This window comes from Falco peregrinus, chromosome 14, assembly GCF_023634155.1.
Source record: "Falco peregrinus isolate bFalPer1 chromosome 14, bFalPer1.pri, whole genome shotgun sequence".
Lineage (NCBI taxonomy): Eukaryota > Metazoa > Chordata > Aves > Falconiformes > Falconidae > Falco > Falco peregrinus.
The window spans coordinates 3829070-3852849 of NC_073734.1; the positions used below are offsets into that span (position 1 = coordinate 3829070).

Here is a 23780-nt window from a genome sequence, read left to right on the forward strand (position 1 = left end):
GCATGCGCCCGGCCCTCAGCACGCCGGCGCGCCCCGCCCTCACCGCCCCGCCCCTAGTGCGCCGGCGCAGTGTGCGGCGGCCGGGACCTGCTTCGCGTCCCGCGCCAGCACCGCGTGAAATATGTCGCGGCGGGTGCGTGGGGACCGTGCGCTTCCCCACGGCGAGACACGGCCCGGGGACACGGGTGGGACACTGGGACAAGCCGGGGGGAGCCCGGCGGCCGGGGGCACACAGTGGCGCGGGGGCCAGCATGGGGTGTTCCCACGAGCCGTGTGTGGGATCACGCGTGGGGCACAGCGGGGGGGGCAGGAGGGGCGGCCGGAGGGGGGACACGTTCAGGTGGGCCACGGTGGGGCGCTGGGGGTGGTGGGCCACCCGCCCCAGACCGGGGGGGATGCGCGCGCCCTCCACGCCAGCCCACCCACCCACGCAGGAACAGCCACGTGGCCCCGGGGCAGCCCAGCGGGTTTATTAGCCGGGGGACATACAGAGTGGCCGCGCCAGCCACGGCGCTGGGCATCCCGGCACCCGCCTGGCACACCGGGCCTGGCACAGCAGCGGGGCCAGAGGAGCGGGACTGGCAGCAGTGGTGCCCGTGGCACAATCCGCCCCCCGGGGCCATGCCAGCGTCCCGCCGGTGGCGGGGACAGGAGGGGACAGCAGGCACCCTGCCGTGCCGCTGGCCCACGCCACCCCCTGGTCCGTCAGGTATATAAATATAGAGGCTGTATGTATACATCCTATGTATATATGTACATCCAGGTGGCCACGAGCAGGGTCTACGTCGGGGCAGCTGGCACCCCTGCGCCGTGCCCTTCACTTGTGCCACGAGTCGCCGTAGAGGGAGCGGGCCTTGGTGCGCCGTGGCGCAGCGTTGAGGACGGCCACGCTGCGGCGGCTGGAGCAGATGACATCGGTGACAAAGCCGGCGCAGTCGCTGCAGATGTCACGCAGGACAGAGCCCTGGGCATAGATGTGGGGGAACTCCTCTTCCACCCGGCGCCAGCACGTGCCCGGGAGCGAGCTGTGGCACAGGTGCACCGTCAGCCCCGGCACAACCGAGGGGAGGAGGGGAGGAGGTGGGGGGAGGAAGGCTCAGGGCTGTGACACTCACTGGAAGGTCTCTCGCCTCCGCAGTGGCAGGGCTTTGGCCAGCAGTGAGCCTGGGAGGCTCTCGAAGCCCAACGCGTAGACAGGGATGTGAGCCAGCTTCTTGGAAGGCATCTTCATCTGCCAGGTGTGCAGGCATCAGGGCAGGACAGGGACAGGGATGGGGCAGGACAGGGACAGGGAGGGAGCAGGATAGGGACACCTTGGCACTGGCCAGAGCCAGTCCCTTACCTTCAGGCTGCAGGAGCTGCATACAGACCTGGGGGGACAGAGAGAAGCTGGTGAGTGGGACCATGGCGGGGACCCCCCTGCCACCCTCCCAGCCCTGTGGCATGGCACGACACTCACCGCTTACAGAAGAGGCATGCTGCGGGCCAGGAGAAGAGGGGGAACTTGGCCCTGCAGCAGCAGCAGACCTGTGGGCAGAGCGGGGTGAGAGCCGGGGGCCGGGCAGGCAGCACTCAGCCCCTCTGGCCCCAGCCCCCACCTTCCCCTTCCGCAGGCTGCTGTACAGCTCCTTGCTCTGCAGGAACTTCTCCATCTCGGCCTTGACCAACACCCTGCGCACGTTGATCATCTCCTCCACGGTGAGGGCTAGGCTCTCCACCGGGTGGCTGAACTCCTGTGGGCAAGTGGGGACGTCAACCCGGTCTGCCACAGGGCTGCAGCGCACGGTGGGGACCGGAGCATCCCTGTGCCATGGGCAGCACCTCCTGGCATGGGCAAAAGATCCTGGCACCAGCAAAGCATCCCCAGCACGGTCAGGGAGTCCCCAACACCAGCAGTGTCCCAGCATGGACATAGGGCACATGGCATGGCATGTCTTAAGCCCCACATCCCGAGCAGAGGGAGTGGGGAGGCCATGGGGACTCCCCAGGTACTTTGTGCCCTCATGCCAGACTGCTGTGTGCCCATGGTCACGTTCTCACGGTATCCCCAGCCCTGGTGTCCCCAGCCTGGCCCAGCCCTACTACCAGCACTCACCAGCCAGAGATGCTTGGAGCTGGTGCTGGGGGCTGCGCTGGATCCATCCTCCGGCGTCTCCTCCACAGCACCGAGGGCAGCCCGGGGCAGTGCTGAGCCGTCCGGCAGCGGGTGGCAGCTGGCAGGGACGGAGCCTGCAGGGGGAACAGGGAGGCCGTGGCAAGGCCACGCTGCCCAGTGCCAGCCCTGCCGCAGGGCACAGCACAGCCACCCCGGGGACGGAGGTGCTGCAGGGCTGGGGACCTCCGGCAGGTACCTGAGCGGGGTCGGGGCTCCGGCTGCAGCGGCTCTGGCTCCTGGGGCGCAGCCTGGCTGCCCCCCAGCTGGCTCTGCAGCTGTGCCAGGTCATGTTCTGAGAAGGAGCGGTCCCGCTTCAGCGGCACCTCTGTGCCCGGGGAGTCCTCCTCCTGCAGGGCCATGGGCACAGTGTCACCCCAGGGACCCTCTCACCCCTCCTGTACTCCCGTGTCCCCCCAGCCTCCACCCTCCCCAATGACCCAGGAGGCACACTGCGGGGGTGGAAGGGTCACCCCTTTACCCCTCAGCCTCAGGGCTGGAGGGAGCTAAGAGCTCTGCACCTGCAGGGAGATGCCCCCTGCACCCCCCTGGGCTGCGGGCACCAGCAGCATGGGCACCAGTGGTGTGAGCACTGGCACGGGCACTGGCAGCATGGGAGCTAGCAGTGTGTGTACTGACACAGGCACTGGGAACACGGGCACCAGTAGCAGGGGTACTGGAAGTGTGAGCACTGGCACGGGTACTGGCAGCACGGGCACCAGCAATGTGAGCACTAGCACAGGTACTGGCAGCACGGGCACCAGCAGTGTGGGCGCTGCTGTGTCCCCTCTCTTGCCTCGGAGACGTTCATCTCCTCCATCTCAGCCAGGGTGGGTGCCTTGAGCAGGACACGTGGCCGTGGGCGTGCTGGCACGGTCACTGGGGACCGGGAGAGCTCGAGGCAGGAGCTGGAGGCCAGGCGGCCCGAGCAGGCGTGGGGGATGCAGGGCAGGGAGCTGTAGCCTGTGGACCAGGATGGGGCTCAGTCCTGGCACAGCAGGGACCTGCCCTGGTGCCGGGTGCGTGGCCAGCAGCCTGGCAGGGAGGGAATGCTGGTACCTTTCTGGCCATGGTATGGAGTCTCCACAGGCCGAAGCTTCCTCTCCTGCCTGATCTCCTCCAGGATCTTCTCATGGAGCGTCCTCTGCTTCTGGGGCAGGGGCCGCAGCCGCCGCTCTGATGCCTGCAGGATGCACCGATGGGACCTCAAGTGGTGGCTGTGGCTTAGGGACGACCACCCGCAGGGCACCCAGCCGGGTGGGCATGGCACCCATGTGACCTGCCAAGCCCAGGCTGGGCACTGCCATGCCATGGCGGTGTGCCGGTGCTGGCACTCACCTGCTTCAGTGGGGGCCGGGAGCGAATGAAGTCGAGGATGAGCTCATGGGCGTCCTTCTTCACCCGGGGGGGGATGTCTCCATCCACCTGGCAGAGGGGCCACGGGCAGTGTCAATGCCAGGGTGGCATGGCAGCAGGGCAGGGGACTGGCATGGTTTCACCCTGGCCATGCTCACCATGACTTTGCGGAGTTTGTAGTTGCGGGCACGGATGTCTTGCATGAGCATCTCGAAGGGGGTGAGCTGGTACTCGGTGGGCAGTGGGTTGAACTGCTTCTCCTGCACCTTCTTCAGTTTCACACCATGCCGCAGCTCCCGCATCAGCTGCACCCACAGCCGAGCCTGGGGGATGGACAGACATGGCATCAGCTCCCACACGGCTGCGGCACAGCCCCCCACACCCGGCCATGCTGCCGTACCCAGTCAGTGTTGCGCAAACTGCCCAGCTCCGCTGCTGGCCGCTCCTCCGCTTCCTCGTCCTCCTTCAGCTTCTGCAGCATCTGCCATGGCACGAGACGGCATCACCCTGCCCCAGTGCCCAGCGGCACCGAGGGTCCGGCTGGAACCATGCCACAGGGCCACAGCTCTGATGGGCACCCCCATCCCTGCTATGAGCTGTCCATGCCGGCACCAGCCCGGGGCAGGTGGGAGCCAGGGGTACCACGGCACAGCACCCCGGGAGAGGGAGCTGGCAGCCCTGGTTGGGGTGCAGAGAGGAGCACCATGCGCACCCCAGTGTTTTGGGCTCACGGGTGGTTTCCCCGGCCAGGCAGTGGTGCCAGCTGTGCTGGCAGGTGCCTGCACTCACCTCCTTGGCATCGCGGATCTTGGCGAGGAAGGCTTTCAGCTCCACGGTCTCGGCAAAGAGAGCCCGGCAGACAGCCTGGTAGTGTGCCTGGGCCTCGGCGGGGTCAGCCAGGCGGGCGGCACAGCACTGCATGGCCTGCCCAAAGGTGCGCACGGCGCGCAGCGGCCCCTCGCCCCCCTCCTCCTCCTCCTCCTGCCCCCCGTAGCCCTCATCAGCCGTGCCGCAGCCACTGTCCTCCGAGTCGCTGTTGGTCATCAGGTCGATGAGCTGCTCCAGCCGTGGGCTCAGCTCCCGCTCCTCGTTCTCATCCAGCCCCCAGTCCAGTGCCCGGTAGATGGCGAAGCCCAACGACTGCACCATCTGAGGGGAGATGGCACTGGCAGGGCCCCAGCTGGACCCCAGCACTGGCCGCACCGGGAGGAGCCCCTCGGCACACATGACCAGCACCAGCTGCCCCCCGCTGCCTCAGACATGGGTGCTGGGTCTCACCCCCTACAGCACCCCAGGAACCCATCACTGCAGGGCAAGGGGGGGACAGGTGGCCATGCCCACCCAGGGACCCCCATGCTGGGGTGTGACAGCAGATGGGCCAGGTCACCAGCAAGCTGCAGCAGGGCTGGACAGGCGTCCAGCCCCCACATACCTGGGCTTCAGCAGAGGGCGTCAGCAGCGGGGGCAGCTCTAGGGGGAGAAGGGCAGAGTCACCACTAGCATCTGCAGCCCCATGCTGGGCATCCCACCCAAGCATCACCTCCTGTCCCACACCCCAGGGCTGCTGCACCCACCCAGCCTCAGCTGGGGGGACCTGGCGGGGTGACCCTGAGTGGGTCCCAGCCTCAGTAGCTCCTACCCCAAACTGGGTCCCCCATCCCTAGCTGGACCCATCCTGACATAGCCTCAGGACATGGCTCCATGGGACAACGGTGACCTACGTGTTGAGTCTTGGCATCGGCAGTGCTGGTTACGAGCTGGTGGCACAGTCTCTGTTGCCCACCCTGCCCAGCCGAGCATGGTGAGCCTCACTCAGCATCACAGCACACACTGGCCCTGGGCAACGAGCCCAAACAGGCACCAGCCACTCAGTCCACTGCCTCCAGCCAGACCCAGAAGGCACATAGCAGGGGCAGTGTCACCCCTTTATCACTCAGCCCTGCAGCTGAAGGGAGCTGAGAGCTCTGCACCTGCAGGGAGATGTCCCCTACACCCTGCTGGGCTGTGGGCACTAGCAGTGTGGGCACTGGCAGTGTGGGCACTGGTGTGGACACCAGCAGTGTGGGCACTTGGCAGCATGAGCACCAGGAGGCAGGGGTGCAGTGAGGACGCACAGATCACCCAAAGGACATGACATGGATGCCTGGTATGAGCTGCAGTGATTTGTGTCCTTGTGTTTGTGCCCAACAATGCTGCTTCCCACTGCAGAGACAGCACAGCCAGACTATCGCATATACACATAGCACTGTGCCTACACACACACCATGAGATGCTCGTGGGCAGCTCAGACCTCCCTGGCAGCTAGAGGGCCACAGGATGAGGAGCAGGAGTGGCTTTTTCATCATCCCCAAGGACAGTGCTCTGATGCCCCCAGCTCCACTTTCCTGATAGCAGCTGCAGTGCTCCTTCCCCAGCCCAGGGAAGCACCGGCCATTAGCTGTCCATTTAGCTGATCGATGTGGCAGCGAGCAGCAGCCGCAAGAAGGTGCCGGCCACGTGCTGGCTGTGTATCAGCAATGTGCCAGCCAGGCCAGGTGCTGCTCGGGAAGGGCAGTGCGAGTGGTGGAGATGCAGGGTCCAGCCATGCCATGTCACACATAAGCCCAACATCACTCCCGCGCCCCAGGCTATGCCTGGCTCCCGCTGCACTGCCAGCCCTGGGATGCTCTGCCCTAGCTGGGAGAGGATGTGGCAGCACATCCCCTGGGATAGTGACATCGGCACCCCGGATCTGATGCTTGGCCAAAGCCCCTCTCACTGTCCATGGCTCGGTGAACTGGCAGGAGCTGGGCCAGTGGGCTGAGCCTGGCTGGTCCCAGAAGCTCCCTCCAGCTGCTGGAGGAAGTTCCCATGGGGTGAGGAACTAGAGCGGCTCAGGCGGGTGCTGCCAGCTCATCTGACCCGGACTCTGTCCTGTGCCCGGGTGGAGCTGCCAAGCCCTGTGCCAGGCTGGTGCCACCACCTGCCGCGGCTCTGGGAGGCACCTGGAGCCCTTCCAGCTTTGGGCTTCACCGTGAAGGGCCCAGATTTGTCCCTGGGGAGGTGGCTCAGGCTGGCACAGGAAGGACTAGGGAGCAGGAGGCAGCACGGTGGCACTGACAGTGGCTCAGGGAAGGGTGTGGGGCTATTCCCATGTGCAACCGGTGGAGCTGGTGTGACCACACCGTGCCTAGCTGCCACAGCCACGTGCCATGGCAGTGTGTGGCCCTGCCCTGGGCACGGAGCTGCCCCATGCGCCCCAGGCCCCATGAGCCTCCTGCACCCCGCTCCCCATCTCCCACGGCTCAGCTTGTCCCCTGCCACTGAGAACATTCCTGCCCGGCCACCAGCAGTAAGGACATGCCATGACACTGCAGTGTCCCTGTCCGTCCACAAGACCCCAGGAGACCCTGCAGCGTCCGACAGCGCCAGGCACCGGGCACTGTCTCTGGGCACCCTGGCCTCCCCACAGGGCAAGACGGGCGAAGCCATTTGCCGTGTCTGTCATTAGGCACACGGGTGCTCACGCCGCACCAGCCGGCTCTGCTGCTGGCAGCCGGCCGAGCCTGACACAGGCCGGAACCGCCACGGCCCTGCCCAGCAGCGCCAGCCTCCCGCAGAGAGGGCACGGCTGACAGTCCGAAGGTCAGCGACGGTGCTGCCCCAAACCGCCACTCCCGGGGGACCGCAGGGACACACCAGGCAGTGGACAGTGTCCCCTGCGGGGTCTGGGGGTGCAGGTGTGTGTAGGCAGTGTGCCTGGCTCTGTGCCGTGCACCTGCAGGTGTGTGTCCCCGCGCCTGTCGGTCTGTCCTTGCCGGGTGTCCTGCAGCCCCGCGGTGGGGTCCGGCCCGGTGAACCGCGCACCCACGGGCACTCTGCACACCCCCCACCCCGGGGCCAGCCTCACCAGATCAGCCGGCCAGGCTCTGCCGGTGGCACTCCAGCCCTGCCCCTCCGGGCCAGCAGCCCACGGCCTGCGCCAGTAACCGCAGTGCCAGCGATGGTCCCTGGCCGTGCCAGCGCCGGTGCCGATGCTGGTGCGCTGGTTCCTTGCTAGGGCCGGGGCTGGGGCCTCGCCTCCGTCCTTGCCGGTGCCGGTACCGCCTTCCTGCCCCCCGGTGCCAGCCCTCTTGCTCGTCCTCTCAGTCTCTCCGGTGCCGCAGCCGGTGCCCCCAGTGCCGCACCGGTCCCCTGCTGCCGGTGCCGGCGACGCCAGTGCCTGCCCCCCCTCCCCGGCGGGGCCGCTACCTCTGCCCATCCCTCCAGTGCCTGCCCCCCCATCCCCGGTACCGGCCCTACTCCACCGGTGCCGCTCCCTCTCGCCGGCTCCACTGCGGGTGCCCCCCTCCCCGTGCTGGTATCCCCGGGCCCCAGGGCTGTGCAGCACCCCGTGGCGGTGCCGGTAAACAGCACCGGCGCAGCCCCGCTCCCCGTGCGGCCGCTCCCTGTTCCACCCCGCGTTGCGGCGGTCGCTTACCGGGCGGCGGGGCGGGAAGGACGACGCTCCCGTCGCCGCGGAGGCGGATGTCGGCGGTGCGGAGAGGCGCGGCGGGGGCGGCGGCGGCGGCGGCGGCGCGGCAGCTCTGGAAGCAGAGCGCCCAGGCCTGCTCCTCGTTCAGCGGCTGCTCGTAGCACTTCAGCACCTCCTCCAGGGACAGCTCCCGCGGGGCCCCGCCGCCCGCCCGCGCCATCGCCCCATCCCCGCGCGCCGCCGCCGCCGCCCGCCGCCGCCGCCGCCGCCGCACCGGGCGGGCGGGGCCCCGGGAGGGGCGGGGGGCGCGGCGCGGCGGCGCGGAGCGGAGCGGAGCAGAGCAGCTGGCGGCGGATCGGACCGCCCCCGCCCCCGCGGCTTGGCCCCGCCCGAGCCACCGACTGCCGCCGCCGGGGGGGCCCACCGGGAGGCGGCGCGCTGGACGGAGCGGTACCGAGAGGCACGGCAAGGCTCGGCACGGCTCGGCACGGCACGGCTCGGCAGGGCTTGGCACGGCTCCGAAAGGCTCGGCAGGACTCGCAAGGCTCGGCAGGGCTTGGCACGGCTTGGCACGGCAAGGATCGGCAGGGTTCGGCATGCCTGGCACGGCTCGGCAGGGCTTGGCACGGCTCGGCAAGGCTCGGCTCTGAACGGCTAGGCTCGGCAGGGCTTGGCGTGGTTCAGCAGGGCTCTGCACGGCAAGGCTCGGCAGGGCTTGGCATGGCTTGGCACAGCTTGGCAGGGCTCATCCAGGCTTAGCACAGCTTGGCAGGGCTTAGCATGGCTTCTTACAGCACGGCAGGGCTTGGCACGGCTCAGCATGGCACGGTGGCTGAAGGCACCGGGATGGGGACCTGGAACCTCCGGGGGGACAGTGTCCCATGGGAACACAGTGTGTGGGGACAATGCCCTGCAGCAGCTGGAAAGGCTGGCATGGCACGGTGCTGATAGCTGGCTCATGCCCAGGCACCAGCAGGTCCCTCCAGACCCACGGCGTGGGCAGGATGGTCCTAGCAGAGCAGAAAGGCCCATGAAAGGTCAGTTAGAGCAAATTAAAGCTTTTGTCATGATGAGATTCCCATTTCCATGATGGAAGAAGCATAAAACCGCGTCTCAGCCCCATTAACCCATGAGCATAAACTGGGGCGAATTCCGGAGCCGTGCTGGCATGGTTGGGAGCGGGATAGAGCCACCACATAGGTGCTCATCTACTCCACACGGCCAAAGAGCTGTCCCGGGGCCAGAGACCTCCAGCAAAGAGCCTGGGATGGTGCCTGCAACGCCGTGGTGGAGAAATGCCCGTCTTGGAGATCCTGAGCAGTGTCGTCTCTGTCTCTGGGGAAGGAAATGGGAAAGCAGGGTCAGACAGCTGGGAATCACAGCCCTGCGCAGTGCCCCGGGCTTTGGGAAGGGGGAGGATGGATGCAGGTGATCCAAAGTGTCTGCACATCTTGGTTTTACCAAAATGCACCATTGCTGGGGCAGGAGCACATTGCAGGGGATAAGGAGCACATTGGGATCCCTGGCTGGATCTGCGTGTTGCAGGAGAGCCGCACGGCTCTGGTCCCCCGGGAGCAGCTCTTGGCTTCGGTGCTGGACGTCTGGGTCTGGCTTTCCTCACCAACAAGGGAGATTTGAATGTGACATTTACCCTGTAATCAGCTGGCTTTGGAGCCTGCTTGGGAAGCGACTTTAGGGGGAGGAAAGCTGCGTGTGCTGTGCTGAGCTGGCTGCCGGCTTTCCTGCGCCACACACACCTGCCAGCGCCTCTGGACACAGCCAGAGCGGCACCGTCGGGGATGGGAGCGGGGAGGTTGTGCAGCGTTTGAAGGCAGCGATAACCCAACCTGCAGGATTCATGGGAATCCATTTGAATTATAAAGCACAAAGTCCTTTGCTATGGGTAAAACTGTAATTAATATAAGATCAAGATGTAATTAAAAGCTACTGTCTCAGAAAATAATCAACAAAAGCCAAGTGTGTATGTGCATAGGGGAAATATAATTAAAAATGAAAGAAATAGGGAGAAAAAAAACAATGAAGAGGTTGGGAAATGGTTGCATAGCACTCCAGCAGGGTTAGATTTCCTGGCTGCTGCCCACCCTCGGCAGTGAAGCAGGACGTGCCCCAGCGAAATGGCTGCGACAGAGGGCAGAGCCCTTCCCCAGCAGCCTGCAGCAGGGCTGTGTGCTGTGAGCCCCGTTTGTTTAACATATTCACACGGGTTTCATCTGTCACATGCAAAAAAAAATCCTTACAAAGCCACAGAAACCTCAGAGGAGCACTCAGAGAACTCACGAGGTTGGATGCACCTATTCCACTTTCCTCAGATGCTGCAATAAACTGGGGGCCACGAAAGAGAGTTTTACACGGTAGCTTGCTCTTGTTGCGTGCTGTCCTCAGATGTGGCCAGAGTTCAAGGAGCTTCCTGGTGTCGCTGCCTGGAGTGTGGCCTCTGGCTCCACACAGTGATGCTGAGGTCTTGGCTGCACCTCCCTGTGACCCCTCAGAGGGTTTCTTATCACCTTGGCCATCACGGTGATGGTTTCCTCCTGGTTTTTCTTCTTTGGTCGAACCAGAGACAAGTCCCTGACTGTGCCCGGTGTAATGCAGCACTTGCTGCTCCCAGACTTTCTGGTTCCCTGAAAAGCTCCAGCCAGCCCCAAGTCAAATGAGCCACCTGGTCTGGGGTGGAAGCAGGTCTGCAGCACCACTGTCTGTCAGGAGGCACCAGGCTCCTGGGGCACAGACGCTGTAAGAGCTCCCCAGTCTCTTCTCTGCATGAATAAACTTCTGGAGCACCCCAGAAACCTGAGCTCCAGGTCAGTCAGCCTGCTGCGGCCAGCCATGCCGAGTGATCCCTTTGCAGGAGCACAAGTGCTCCTGATGAAAGCCATGGGGGCTGTGAGTGCTGAGGGCCAGCCCTGTCCTCAGCTGCAGCCGAGGAAGACCCAGGACACAGACAAGCCCATTCCACCCAGGCAAGTGTGGCTCATGGCTGTGGTGCTTGAATGGATCAGGCTGGATTCTGCAAAGCCACCCACTTTGCGGAGTCAGTTTTACTGCATAGGTTCTGGGGTTTTGCACTCCTCTTGTCTGGGTGCGAACAGCCAGGCTGAGTCTTTCTTTGAACAAGGGAAGTGAGCCTGCCGGCTCTCCTGCCCTCCTCCAGAGCTGCCAGTCCTACCTTAGGGACCCTGGGCCAGCCCCTGCCAGATCTGCCCTGCGGGAGGAGAGCAAGGTACTGCAACGGCTCAGGGGCTGGAGAGGCAGAGAGACTGAATCAGAGTGTTTGTTAAAGCTCCATTTCCTTTCTAGAGTCTTCTTCATTAATATTTTAATTAAAACCAGTTCTTGGTGCAGACTGCATTAACTCAGCATACCTCACAGATAATGCATTGCGGTATTAAATACAGCGAGCGTGGCTCTTTGCAGGCCAGTAAACCAGTGAGGCCACAGAGACTGGCCGGCAGTGTTGAGAACAGACATTTTCTGTTCCCTTTCCACCTGCAGGCAATGGCTCCCCTAGCCCACAGGGCGAGACCGCACAGGCGAGGGGCTGTGCAACACATGGGACACGGGTACCAACCAGCCTGTCTGCAGGGAGCCAGGGATGCTCGGGCACGACAGGACAGGGGACATCCTGGTGGCCCTGAGCCCCCACGTTCCTGGGATGTGTGCTGGTAGCTGGAGCTCAGCTCAGCTCCCCAGGCTGTGCAGTGCCCACCTGAGAGCTCAGAGGCAGGCAGCTTCCCTTCACCTCCAGCCAAAATTACCCTCCCTGCCCCACCCCACGCTCTCCTTTTCGTATCTCTTTGTACCTTGCTAAGTAATTCCTTTTCTTCTTCCCCATTCATCTCTGAGATATTTGGAGGCAGGTCCCTTCCCTTCCCCTTTCCTTTCTCCCCCAATGCAAATATTTCGTTTTATTGCAGATGAGTCCTTCCAGCTTCTTAATCATATTAATTACTGTCTCTAACCTCCCTCGATTCCTCAGTACTGACCTCCCATCTGACGCAGTACTCCCACTCCCCTTGGAGCCCATTCCTCCCGTCTGTCCCTTCCCAGGGACAACATGGAGGTGCCACCTCCCACAGCCAGGCTCCCACCCGTGCCTCCGCTCCCTCAGCTGTCACCATGTCCTCCGTTCCCCTGCGTAGGCCATTCCCACCATGTGCAAAATGAGCCCTTTGCAGATGTCCCCCACCGGCAGGGCTGCTGCAGGAGAGGTTTTGATTTGCTTTGCCGGCTCAGGGCTACCTCAGCTCCCCAGTCAGCATGAGAGCTCAGGGGGGCACAGGAGGGACGAACAGCCCCTCCAAAACCCAGGGCTGCTGCAAATTTGATGATGGCACCGGGGGTTTAAAGGGATTCAGAAATGTGATTCTGGAAAGGGTTTCACTTGCTGTCTCCGGGCTGAGATTCAGTGCTGCAGGTGCCCCTGGTGTGGCAGCAGGCTGGCTGTGGGAGCCCATTGCACTGCCAGTGCAGACCCGGAGCCTTGTGCTGCCTGGAAGGGCTTTCTCCAGCTCTCGGCAGCAAGTGCTGCTGACTCACCTGCTCCCATGGCCAGCACTGCAATAAAAACATCCCATGGCCAATTCCAGCACAGCATTTTTAACGTCTGCAAACAGAAGCTAGCCTCCTGACGGTGAATACCCTGGGGTTGTTCATCTGCCTGTACGCTGCCATCCTTATCAAAACGAATTACCACCTTCTGCTCCAAACCCTCTGCAGGGCACGCTAAGGGCAGCTAACCAGCAGCGGTTCATCTCCAAGAGGGATAAGATGAGAGGAAAATCCCTGTGGGAATTCCACACTGCTCCCTCTGAAACCTTTATTGCCCCCAGCAATGCCCAGTTGTGTGCGGCTGGGGATTTCTGCCCTTAGGAGTTCTTGTCGCCTTCCCTGGGCGGTACAACGGGCACGCAGGGAAGCATCCCTGAGGGAAGCAGGGCTGCAAGGAGCTCTCTGCAAGGAGAATCAGGCCGGGAGCAGGGAAACGCTGTTGGAGCTGGTGATAGGACCTGGTCCCAGGGCTGCTGCACCAGGAAGAGGCCTGAGATGTGGATGGCTGCCCCCAGCCCTGGTGGCCCTGGCCCCGCCAGTCTGTGGGGGTATCAGTTGCTGCTGTGCTAAGCCCCCCCACAGCCAGGCCTCAGGGTGAGCATCTTCCCCTCAGGGCCTCTCAGGGGAGACCCCTTCTCCTGGCGACCTGGCCTGAGCCACCCTGTCCTACACACACTGCCGCAAACAGCCTTCGTAGCGGGACGTGTGCCCCTCACCGCGCCCTACCTTAGCGCATCCCACCTCGCCCATCCCGCCCCGCCGAGCGACACCACCCACTCTCCCCAACATGGCTGCCGTCGCCTCCGCCACTACCAAGATGGCGGAGGGGGCGGGCGGGACCACGCCGCGCTTCCAGCCAATGGGAAGCGCCTGTCCCCCCGGCGGGCGGCCAATGGCGGCGCAGGGCGGGCAGGTTGGTTCGGCGGGGAGCGAGCGGGCCTGCCGCCATGGCCGGCCCAGGCGGGAGGACGTGGCGGGACCTGCTGGGTAGGTCCGGGCTGAGGTGGCGCCGGGGCTTCTCTGAGAGAGCTCTTGGCCTGGTGCTTCCTGCAGGGACAGCAGAGGGGAAGGGTGGGGTGAATGTCCCCTCTCTGCCCTCATAGACCCCCATCCTCCGGCCTGCCTGGCGCTCTGGGCTCCTGGCAGCCCCTCGCCTCAGCTCTCCTCAGCCCTGCTCCCCCCAGAACCCCTCTCCCAAAGGCTGGTGGCCTTCTTGCGGCCCTGCCGCACCTCCCGTCCTGGGCTGGGGGTGACAGGGCAGCACCTTGGTTGCTTTGGGCCGAGGGCCTTTGGAGGCCGATGGCTGCCAGTGCCTGGCAGGGCTTTGGCTGCTTGTGCTGAAGGCCATGGGGCTTTACCTGCAGAGCTGCCGGAGCAAACCAGGCAGAAACATCCCGCACTGCTCCTGTCACACAGCTGGCTAACCAGGGTCTGGCTGGGGCTGCCTTTGCTCTGTCCGAGATGTGTGCTGCAGCAGCAGAGAGCGAGGTGTCCTCGGGGATGCTGTTGGAGCAAGCTGTGGTTATAAAAGAAATCCATATTTCTCAGCAGGGAGAGCCAGGAAAAGAAAAAGTGCCTTTGGGAGTGGAGCGGAGCTCCAGGAAGCGGCTCTGCGCCTTCTGGATCACCATCAGAACCTGAACGACCTCCTCTTGGAGGTAGGAGCACAATGGTTCAGGGTGTAATGGTCAGGCTGGGAATCACAGGAGATCCCAGCTGGAGGTGGGTTCCAGGGCCCTTCTTACGGCAACTGTAGAGTGAATGTCCTGGGAACACAGTTTTCATGGTATGTGAAAAGAAAGAGCAGCACTGTAGGAGTAAGCTGAAGTTGAGAGGTCTGTGTTGCAGAAATGAGATTATTTTTTTTCCTTTATCCTATGTTTTATTGTTCTAGACTAAAAATGGTCAAGTATGGTTTGGATTTGGGACAGAGGGAAATCTGGCACCTTTTTCTTGGGGTCAGAACCGACTTCTTGTTCTAGAGAGAAAAAAAAAACTATCTGGAGTTGTTTGGGTTTTCTCTGAATTACCAGCCATTTTTGACTAAGGTGACCGTCTTTATGAAAACCTGTGTAATTTGCCTATATAGATGCTTGAGCCAACATTCTGACTTGGACATGTTCTACCTTCTGCTCACACACTGGAGAGAGCTTTTGACTTTGATAACTGCAATAGACAATTCAAATGCTTCCCACAGTTCAGCCACAAGGATGTTTATTTGTCTGCGTAATATTTCTATTCCAAGATAGAAATTCTGTTCCTGGTGCTGTTGCTGATCTGTTGGGTGACTGGGGACAAGTAACTTTGATTTCTATCTCCTTTTCTTTGCAGAAAATGATGATAACTATACATATGCTTCTTGTAAGGTGCCCTAAAATCTTTGTTTACTGTGACGGTGTGGGAGCTTGGTGTTAGTTTCAGTTCAGTTGCTCCAGCCCCCAAGAATGCCAGAGCTGCTCAGTATCCTTTAGAGGGAATAGGTTTGTGAATGTGTGTCAGAGACACCTAAGGCTGTTACATTTTTATTTGGCTTTCAGGTGGAGGGTTCAGCCAAACCAGCTGGACAGGATAGTGCAGAGCACCAGGAAGTATCGTCAGAATCATTTATAGGTGAGTGAAAGCATATCTATTAGAGACAGGTTTGGGAAATCATGTACTGAAGTTTTGCCTGTTAAGTATTACAATCCCAGTTTTACTTTCTTTTCATTGTTCTGGTCTCCCATCCAGCTACTTGTTTCTTACTTGTCTGGTGATGATGCACCTGGCAAGGGTCTGATTGTTGAATATTTTGATTATTTGAAAGTGTAACTGTAAGCCCCACAAGACTAAAATACAAAAATCTGTGGTTAGCAAGGAGTATTCCCTCTCTGTGGTTTTTCTGCCCTTTTATTTTTATGTACAGTAAAGGCACGATACATAGAAATGAAAATGATTTGCCCATTGCTGCAAATTACATCTCTGCCAGAAGGGGTTTAAGACTTGGGACTTATGTCTTCATAGTCATGTTTTTAACCCTTTTTTTCCTCTCCCATGCTGACAGCTTTCTGCTTTGGTTTGTTTAGTCTCTGTTCTGCAGGAACAGGCCTCAAGACTGGGTGTGCCCACAGCAATCTTGGCAGCCAAAAATGCTGTTACCAACATCGAGCGGATCTGCCAGGCTTCTGCTGGCCCCTCTCAAGTCCCACTGCTGAACTTGGACCAGAGAGTAAGGGAAAAGGTTTACATTTAATTTATCAAGAAAACAGTGATGTTAGGTTTGACTTTAAATCCAGTTTATCTGTTCTGATAGTCACCCAAATGTGTAGGACTTGAGTGGATGATTATTAATTTCTGTGTCCAATATGCTCACAGAAGTACAGCGTTCTCCTTTACAGGAAAGCAGCTGGTTTTGACAGCTTGGAAATGAAGTTTTTTGTTTGTTGCTGAAGTGCAGTGTTACACAGGTCTCTTTAAGCAGATCCTGTGTTATCACCTCTGGTGTACCTCAGACTCAGTCTCTTCAATGCATGATTCCGTTTTTATTGATTGTCTCAGTTTGCAGTGTAGCCAGTTGTGGGATGGCCATCTGTGCAAAAGCTGTGCCGTGACTGCTGGCTCAAGTTGCCTCTGAGGAGATGTCAAGTGCCACTGCTGTCAGCCTGGCTGCTTTAGCTAAGCCTCAAGATGAAAAGTTTGGGCCTTTCCCATGAATCCTCTCTACCATTCAAGCTTTTAAAAAACAGTAAACAGGGAAAAGCAACAAATTGGTTTTCTAGGAACATGTTATTTACAAAGGCAATTATTTCTGCTTCATTTCTGGGGTAATTCCAGAAGAGGTTGTCTTGCTTGCTTCAAACGGTCAAGGATTTACTGGTGAACAATGTGTTCTGTTGCCCACTCTTCTGTCAAGAAATGTGGAAAATGAAGGTAAGAACTCATGGAGAAACGTTGCTGTGTTACAGACAGACCTCACACAGACTTAATCTGTGGGATGTGGTAGCGTGTTTTCAACCCTCCTCTCCCATCAAGGCCAGGGATAACTGCTAAATGGACTGTTGAAGTGCTGTGATTTCTGTTCAGTTTCCCTCGCTGGGTTTTTTTGGTGACCTAGAGCAGTCTTGCAACTGCTCATCCCTGCTCTGATTAGCTGCAGTCATGAACTCCTCCTGAGAATGAATGTGGTCTTTCTGACCTTTCAAAAGCATGAACTGACTTATAAATGGTGTTGGGTTTTTTTTGTTTTGTTTATTTTAAAGCAAGTTCACTGGGAGCTTCCTTGTCTCTGTACAAGGATTTGCTTTGTGTGGCCGCTTCAGAAAGACTGCCACAAAGGAGAGTTGACATGTACTGGTTTTGGGGAGCTAGGCAAGCAGCACTCCTGCCTCTCTGAAGGAGATGTTTAACTGTTCCTGTTTGTACTCTGCATGGCTGGTTCTCACTAGGAACCTGCTAGGAAGGGAATGGCAATACGGTGTCTGGAGTTACAGCATGGGTAAAGGGATTAAAATCATCTGAGGTGACACCACAGGTAAGAGACGGTTTGGGGGTATAGTTTTTTTTTCCTATTTAGTGTCACTGCCTTACTGTTCTCAATGAAATACACTAGTAACTTTCCATCAGTTGGCATGCAAGTTTGCTGTCTGGGCTAAGCAATTCAGATCAATTAACCAGGCAGTGTCGAAGCTCCCAGCCGGCTGTGGGAAGGCACAGTCCCAGAAGTCCTTTATGTACTTTGCCAGCAATATTCAGTGTGTCTCTGGCATTCTGGTTCTCTGGGAATGGTGATAAGCCTAAGTGAGTTCATGCAGAAAATGGCTTGAGAGAAATATGATAGCAGGTAACAGGTTGCATTGCTTCACAAATGTGTTGTTTTGATTTCATTTGGGTGGTTTGTTTTCTAAGATAAGTGGTGCTCTAAGTGGAGTTAAGAATGTCTTGTGAGCAGGACAATTCTGTCTGCTCACTGCTCTGGTGGGAAAGAAGGAAGAGGCCGGTCTGCCAGGATAAACAGGCGTGCTGTAGTCTCAAGTGTCGGATCCTGGGCTGAAAATAGAATCCTGTATATTTTGTAGGCTGATTAAGATCTCCTCATTCTCAGGTAGACACAGACATCAAGTGCTGCTGTGTAATTGAGATTGTTATGGTAAAGAATTAAGTTGTCAAAGACAAAGTGTGTAGGCAAGTCTAGGGTCACGCTATGAGGCAGCTGCTGGTTGCTGCAGAAAGCTTGTGGAGCTTTGGTTTTTCTTTGGAGTGACTTGTGTGCCCAAGACTCCCAAGTACCTCTTCCTTCATGAGGAGTGAAGATTTTGTTTCTGTCTGGGACCATTTTTGTAGGGAGGCTGGAATGAGCAGAAGTTGCTGCTGCTGCACAGTTTTCCCTGCCAGGTGCACCCCACAGTCCTGTTTTGCTGGCACAGGACACTCTCCAGGACACACCGTTCCAGGCAGGAGCTGGAAGGGATGGTGCAGGGAGGAAAGCAGGGCAACAGTTTCATCCGCACAGAAGCAATGCCTTGTGCTGATTTTGCCAACAGCAAGCCTGGTGTTTAGAAGCAGGATGGCTCATGTGGTGTTTGATTTTCCTCTGTGTCTGTTGGCCCCTCTGCCCGTACAGTTGCAGTGTCTTTTTGTAGTCTCTTATTGGGAAATAGATTTGAGAGCAGCACTCGCTCCACAGAGACTTATAAACATTCAACAGGCTAAGTGGTAATAATCTGTTTCTGGATCTGAATTAACAAGACTTGAAACTTTGTGATGTTACCTGTTTTCTGGGATATCCACTGCCTCTTTGAATATGTAGAATCAGGATTATTCCAGGGGGGCAAAGATGGATATAATTGTTACTTGACCATGAAAATTTAAAATGATGATGCATCTACAACCCACAACCATTCAAAATTTATAGGAAGGAAAAATCAAATATAATCTTTCCTCATATGGTATTTCCTATGTTGTTGTTTTAAAATTTTAGTAAGTTCTGGATAGTCTGAATAAATGGAACTTAGTTTTATTTTTTAATATATAATTTACATTACCCAAATGTTGAGTTTACTGCAAAATGCAGACTGTGACCTAATTGTGACATCTCATTAGGACCCTCCAGTGCTGGAAGCTGTGTGGCATCTGCACAGAGACGGCATCGTTGGACTGGGGGAGCTGCTGGAGAGGTAAGCAGAGGTTTATAGGCTTGCAGATGTATTTAATCTCTTAAAGCCTATTGAAATGTAATCGAGGATTAGTTATAAGTATTCTGGACTAAGAATATAGTCAGATGCTGGCAAGTGATCAGATTAGCAGGATTTAAGAAGTTACCCGGGTTTGAGAGGTTACTCTAGGTTAATTAGTGCAGTTTAAGGTGCAGTGGCTGATTTGAGGGCTACTGAATCAGCCACAATGTGAAGCAGAATGGTTCAGTGACAACCACCACTGCAGACTGTCCTAGGTGATGTTTCATCTCGTGCTTTGTTTTGCTGGCACAGATAGCTGCATGTGGGTGGTTACCACACTGTGTGGGAGAGGGCTCTGTAACCCAGCTCCTTCAGTTCATCTGGCCATGCCTCTGGCTCTGCTTTGGAAAGCCTGTAAAAATTAGTGCTTGATGAGAAGTCTTGCTTTGCAGAAGCCATGTGCTTCCATCTTCATAAAACCTTACAGTTTATTAAGGTTTAACAGATCTCCAGAGAACAGTTATCCTAAGAATTGATTTATTTTTTTCTCCCCCAATACAGACCTAACAACTAAAACCAGTTATCCTTTGTGATGTTCGGGTTGTTTTCTTATGATGTCAAAGGAATGTTACAGTGATCTTTTAGGGTTTTGATATTGGTTTACTTGTCTGTTAATGTGATAGGAAAAAAAGCCTTCAGTGCCTGCTGTGCTTCAAATTTAAGGCAACCAAAGGGATAGATTAAGAGCTTAATTATTTATTTTAATCATTTTTGTCCAAGTATCTTATAAATCAGAACTAAAGTCTTTCCTCTAGCAAAACTTTCTAAACCAAAATACTTCAGTGTCAGAGATGAGGAAATATTTGAACACTCAATTTCACATGTGTATTTTCCTTTGGATGTGTTTGTTGTGGAATCTTTTTATAAAGCCAATAAAGCTCTTGCTGGTCCAAATCAAATAAATGAAATGCCACATCTAGGGCAGAGTTCTGCACAGAAGGCTCTTTCCTGAGTCTGAGAGAGGGTGGTGGGGAAAAAAACAAGCCTTAGAAAAAGCAGGAAGGATTGAAATGAATGTGCTTTTGTTTGTTCTCAGCAACCCAGCTGCCCCAGCTGCGGTGGAGTGGCTGTGCAGCAGCCTTTGTGGCCTCTGTAAGCAGGCGGAGGAGTCCTCAGAGGATGCAGCACTCGCTGGGCGTGTTCTCTCAGGCAAGGCTCTCAACTGGGTGCTGGTGGAGCAGGGCCTGGCTGCTGGTCTGCACAGCTTGCAGCAAGGGCTGTATGAATCAAAAGCTTGGAGGTGTAAGAACAGGGGCCTTGCTTTGCATTTTCTTACCTTGTTTCAGTGAGGGGAAATACGTTTTTATATTTTGTTAATTTAGCAAATTTTTTCCCCCTTAAAAGATAATTGGCTTGAATTTCTATATCCCTTGGAGTTACAATATGGAAGAAAGCGTAACTGCAAGGTGTGTGGGGCCACAAATTGAGAATGTGATGCTTCTGCTAAGTGTCTGAGATACTTTGGACCAGAAATGTTTAACAGTCCCATTTTCTCCCTCTCATTTTCTATTACTTACTTTGTGGTTTTGTTTAGAAAAGAAAAATCCCTACATAATTTGATTGAAGAGCTGTAGTCAGATCTTTGGACCCGTGCAGTTGGTCAGGTACAACCCGTATGAGTTTTGCAGTGGTAATAGAGCAGAAGACCTGTGAATTCTTTAGCGTTTAAAATCCTTTAAGTTTCTGTGCTCCTTTCATCCATTGTTCTAGGTCCTTTTGCCTGGGAGTCATTTTAGTCCAAGAAAATAAATGATTCCAGCTGACTGCTGCTTTTCAGACACTAGTCCTCCTGGGAAACCGAGATGGGGAGGCAAAAGAGCAAGTATATTGAAAGGGGGATGCTGAAACACTAATTCTTTCTTGATTTACAGACTTTGTGATTGTGTTTCTTCAGAGTGGCTTTCAGCAAACTTCAGCTCTGGGAAGGAAGCTGGAATTCAAGAAGGTCCCCTATGTAAGGACAAAATTAACCTATTTACAAACAGTTGTTTAAGTAGTTCCATTCTATACCTCCGTGCCTTGCTGAGTATAAATAATTTGGAGCTTAGAACAGCAAAGAAAGGGTGGTGGTCCAGGTGCTGGAGTGGGTGAGAAGGAAATGGTGAGACCAGAACAGAGACTTTTAAGCTCACCAAGGTTTTTTAAAGCTTCCTTGGTCTCACCTTGATTGCTCGTTTTTTTCTGATTGAATGTGAGACGTGGAATGCTGGTAACCATGGGAAATGCTTGCCCTCTGTCTATTGTATCTGTTCTACAGTAGAGCCTGAGGTAAAAGTTAAGCTTTAAACTAAGAGGGACAAAACTCTTTCTTTGAGCCAGTTTACTTTTTCTGTATATAACTGCAGCGCTTTTAAATTTTAAATGGTCTTAATTTGTCAATTTTGTACAGATCTGTCATGCTGTCTTGCAAAGAATGTTGACATGTAAGTGTTTTTGTGATTTGTAGCTTTGTGCAGTCACTGCTGTTTGCTAGACTTATGTTGCTTGTTCGTTGTTAAATCTCTAAGGACATTGTTAAATCTCTAAGGAGAAATCCTTTGCCTGGGATGCTTTTCCTCTGTTGTGCATATTTGTCACTGATTTTATGTGCCTCTGCTTTTCCCCTTCACTCTTGTAAGGTGAGTGTCTCCTAACACTGCAGGTAGTTTCCTGCCTTTAATGCCAGCTCTTTTTGATGCTCCCAGCTGCAGCATCAGGTAGATATCTGAGCTGATTTTTAACAAGTTTGATTTGAAGCAGTTGTAGCACAGAGAGTAGGCTAGGATAACTTTTTCTGCTTAGTAAATTTGAATTTATGAAGTCCCATGCATGTAAGCTGTTTTGCTGGGTTGCAGTTTGGATTTGCAGACTAATGTTTTGTGAAACCTATCATTGATTATTTTATGCTGAGCAAAGACATGTAATGTACATGTGTAATCTTTAAATGGCCAGTCTGCAAGAACTGTGCCACAGACAACGTGCCTGTCTTGGCCTGGACAGTCCTGCTGCTGCTGCTGTGACCTCAAGCGTAGTAGTGTCTGATTTGCATTGCAAATCCCGATGCAGAAAGACACACATGAGGGTTATTTTTGTCTTGTGTCATGGATGATCTTCATGGTAGGTTGCTCTATCTGCTGTACAGCAGAGGAAAAGCTCACTTACACCTCCTTGTGTGCCCTGCGCCAATGTATTAGTATAATCAGACTGGGTGGCTGCAGTTACTTGCCTGTCTCCTTAGTGACAGCACTTTACTACCACTTTTCTTGCTGGCATCTTTCAGCAACATGCTCAGTGCTGCTGCAGAGGTTAGAGCTTTCCCCCTGCTGTAAGGTGACCAAAAACCAGGACGCAACACCAGCACTGCTCCCTCCCTTGTGTATCTCTTCCTGCGGGCACTGCCAGCCTTACCCCATGCCTCACAGGGGTCGTTGTCTGTAGACCAGAGATGCTTTACAGCCTTTGGAGTGCTTCTAGAAAGGGAAAGCTGTAAGAGAAGTGCTTTATTATTTAAGATGTATGAGTCCCATCTTGGGTGGCCCTTTAACAGTGTTGGTAGTTGAAAAATAACCCTTATAAACACAGGACTAGGGGGATTTTGGAGGAAGGAAGCAGACTGTTGGCAGGCAGACAGGACTCTGCTAACCCGCTCTTCGTTTGACCTTCATGTTTGTGCAGCTTGCACTGCCACTGGCGGACTTGCAGTCTGTGTGTCTGAAATTGTATTAAATGAATTTTATATAAGGTATTTTTATTAGTGCATACTTTTAGGTCACCTTTGAGGAGTTTCACTTAACTAATCAGCTGCTTTGAAGAACATTAGGATCCTTTATGTAAAATAATTCACTATTAATGAAGACCTTCAGAGGCAGAGAAGGACAGGGGAGAGTAGCATGGGAGCACTGTGCTTCACAGTAATGATCTTGCTATATTGAACTCCTGTGCCTGAAGATAAGTAGAGTTTATCTCCTTTTCTCCATTCTCCCCTACTTAACCTTAAAGTATTCCTCAGCAGGAGAAGGAGAGCATTACATGCTGACACTGTGGACTGCCTTATGAAAGGCACATGAGGGACACCTGTTTTGCTGCCCCAGCCCAGTAAATTTCCTTTTCGGGTGCTTCACTGAAAGATCTTAATAAACAAAACAAACTTTTAACAGTTAAAAGAGGAGGCTTTTAAAGGTAGGTTTAAAACAGAAAAAGAAACAGAAAAAGTGCTGCTGCAGCAGGCTGTAAAGCAGAGTCTCTTAGTATGTGGCCTTTGAGTGGTATGGGCTGATCATCAAGACACCGTGCTGTGCAAGCTGCCAACCTGTTTGACCTCTTACCAGTCATTTTAGGACAGCTCTAGCTTTTGGAGGAATTTCTGCTAAGCAAATGTGAAGTCCCACTGCTGTTACAAATGCATGGCACTCACAGCAGCATGCTCTTTGTTCGGCGAGGGCGGTTAAGACCGTTGTTTCCAGGGGTGGTTAATTCAAAGCTTGCTTGTGCAAATCCCTGCCTCCAGACAGAGTCTCTTCTTGTGCAGCTTTGCAGCATTCACACTTGCAGATGCACAATTAGGATTGGGTTTGGAAAGGAAATACTAATTTATGTGCATTTTTAAATGGCTTGATTATTAGCACATTCTTGGGAATGGTTTTAAATTGGTTCAAGGTTAGTGTTAATAGTTTTTGAGTCTGTGTCACTTTTTAAAAAAAATTTGTAAGAATTTAGCACTGTTGAATGGCTTCTGCACATTTCCCTAATGGGGTCACCTTCTTAAAGGTGCACAAAGTGCTTGCTCCTGTTAGTTCCTGCGTGTTCTTTAGTGTCACAGTTCCTACAATTTCCGTATCTCTTACTGTGGTTTTGTGTCTTTATTTGGGGTTACAGGGGTGCTTGATGCTGTTGGTAAAGAGAAGCAGGAAGACGTTTCCACATTGCAAGCAATGAGGTTCTGGTGAGAAATGCTGTTCCTCCAAAGAATGTCAGGAGGAGGTTTTTTATCCACTGTTACACTTGTTACTGAAACAGGGGGAAATGTTGTTTCCCCTTATGTTTAGTATTCTCCTTTCTAATA

At 55.4% G+C, this 23780-nt stretch overlaps 2 protein-coding genes across 6 annotated transcripts in view; one reads left to right on the forward strand and one right to left on the reverse strand.

Annotated features, from left to right (window-relative positions):
- Positions 1-425: 425 nt before the first annotated feature.
- SPIRE2 (spire type actin nucleation factor 2) lies at positions 426-8251 on the reverse strand. The gene is made up of 15 exons (XM_055818822.1): positions 7968-8251; positions 4941-4978; positions 4298-4657; positions 3909-3989; positions 3667-3831; positions 3491-3577; positions 3212-3335; positions 2949-3115; positions 2352-2502; positions 2096-2229; positions 1599-1733; positions 1460-1527; positions 1343-1370; positions 1116-1231; positions 426-1025 (listed from the first exon to the last, which is right to left on the reverse strand). The coding sequence occupies exons 1-15, from the start codon at positions 8179-8181 to the stop codon at positions 818-820; spliced, it is 2076 nt and encodes a 691-aa protein (XP_055674797.1). The 5' UTR covers positions 8182-8251; the 3' UTR covers positions 426-817.
- Positions 8252-13442: 5191 nt separating this feature from the next.
- FANCA (FA complementation group A) overlaps positions 13443-23780 on the forward strand; it is a 37097-nt gene continuing 26759 nt past the window's right edge. The window contains exons 1-10 of one of the 5 annotated variants that reach the window (XM_055818423.1): positions 13443-13517; positions 14079-14188; positions 15068-15140; positions 15593-15735; positions 16341-16436; positions 18606-18679; positions 19776-19981; positions 20611-20693; positions 21129-21162; positions 23594-23660. In XM_055818423.1, coding sequence (XP_055674398.1) covers positions 13478-13517; positions 14079-14188; positions 15068-15140; positions 15593-15735; positions 16341-16436; positions 18606-18679; positions 19776-19981; positions 20611-20693; positions 21129-21162; positions 23594-23660 — 926 coding nt within the window. In that variant the 5' untranslated portion in view covers positions 13443-13477. The remainder of the gene's footprint in view (positions 13518-14078; positions 14189-15067; positions 15141-15592; positions 15736-16340; positions 16437-18605; positions 18680-19775; positions 19982-20610; positions 20694-21128; positions 21163-23593; positions 23661-23780) is intronic. The other 4 variants (XM_055818424.1, XR_008749758.1, XM_027783917.2 and 1 more) reach the window with 4 other exon arrangements.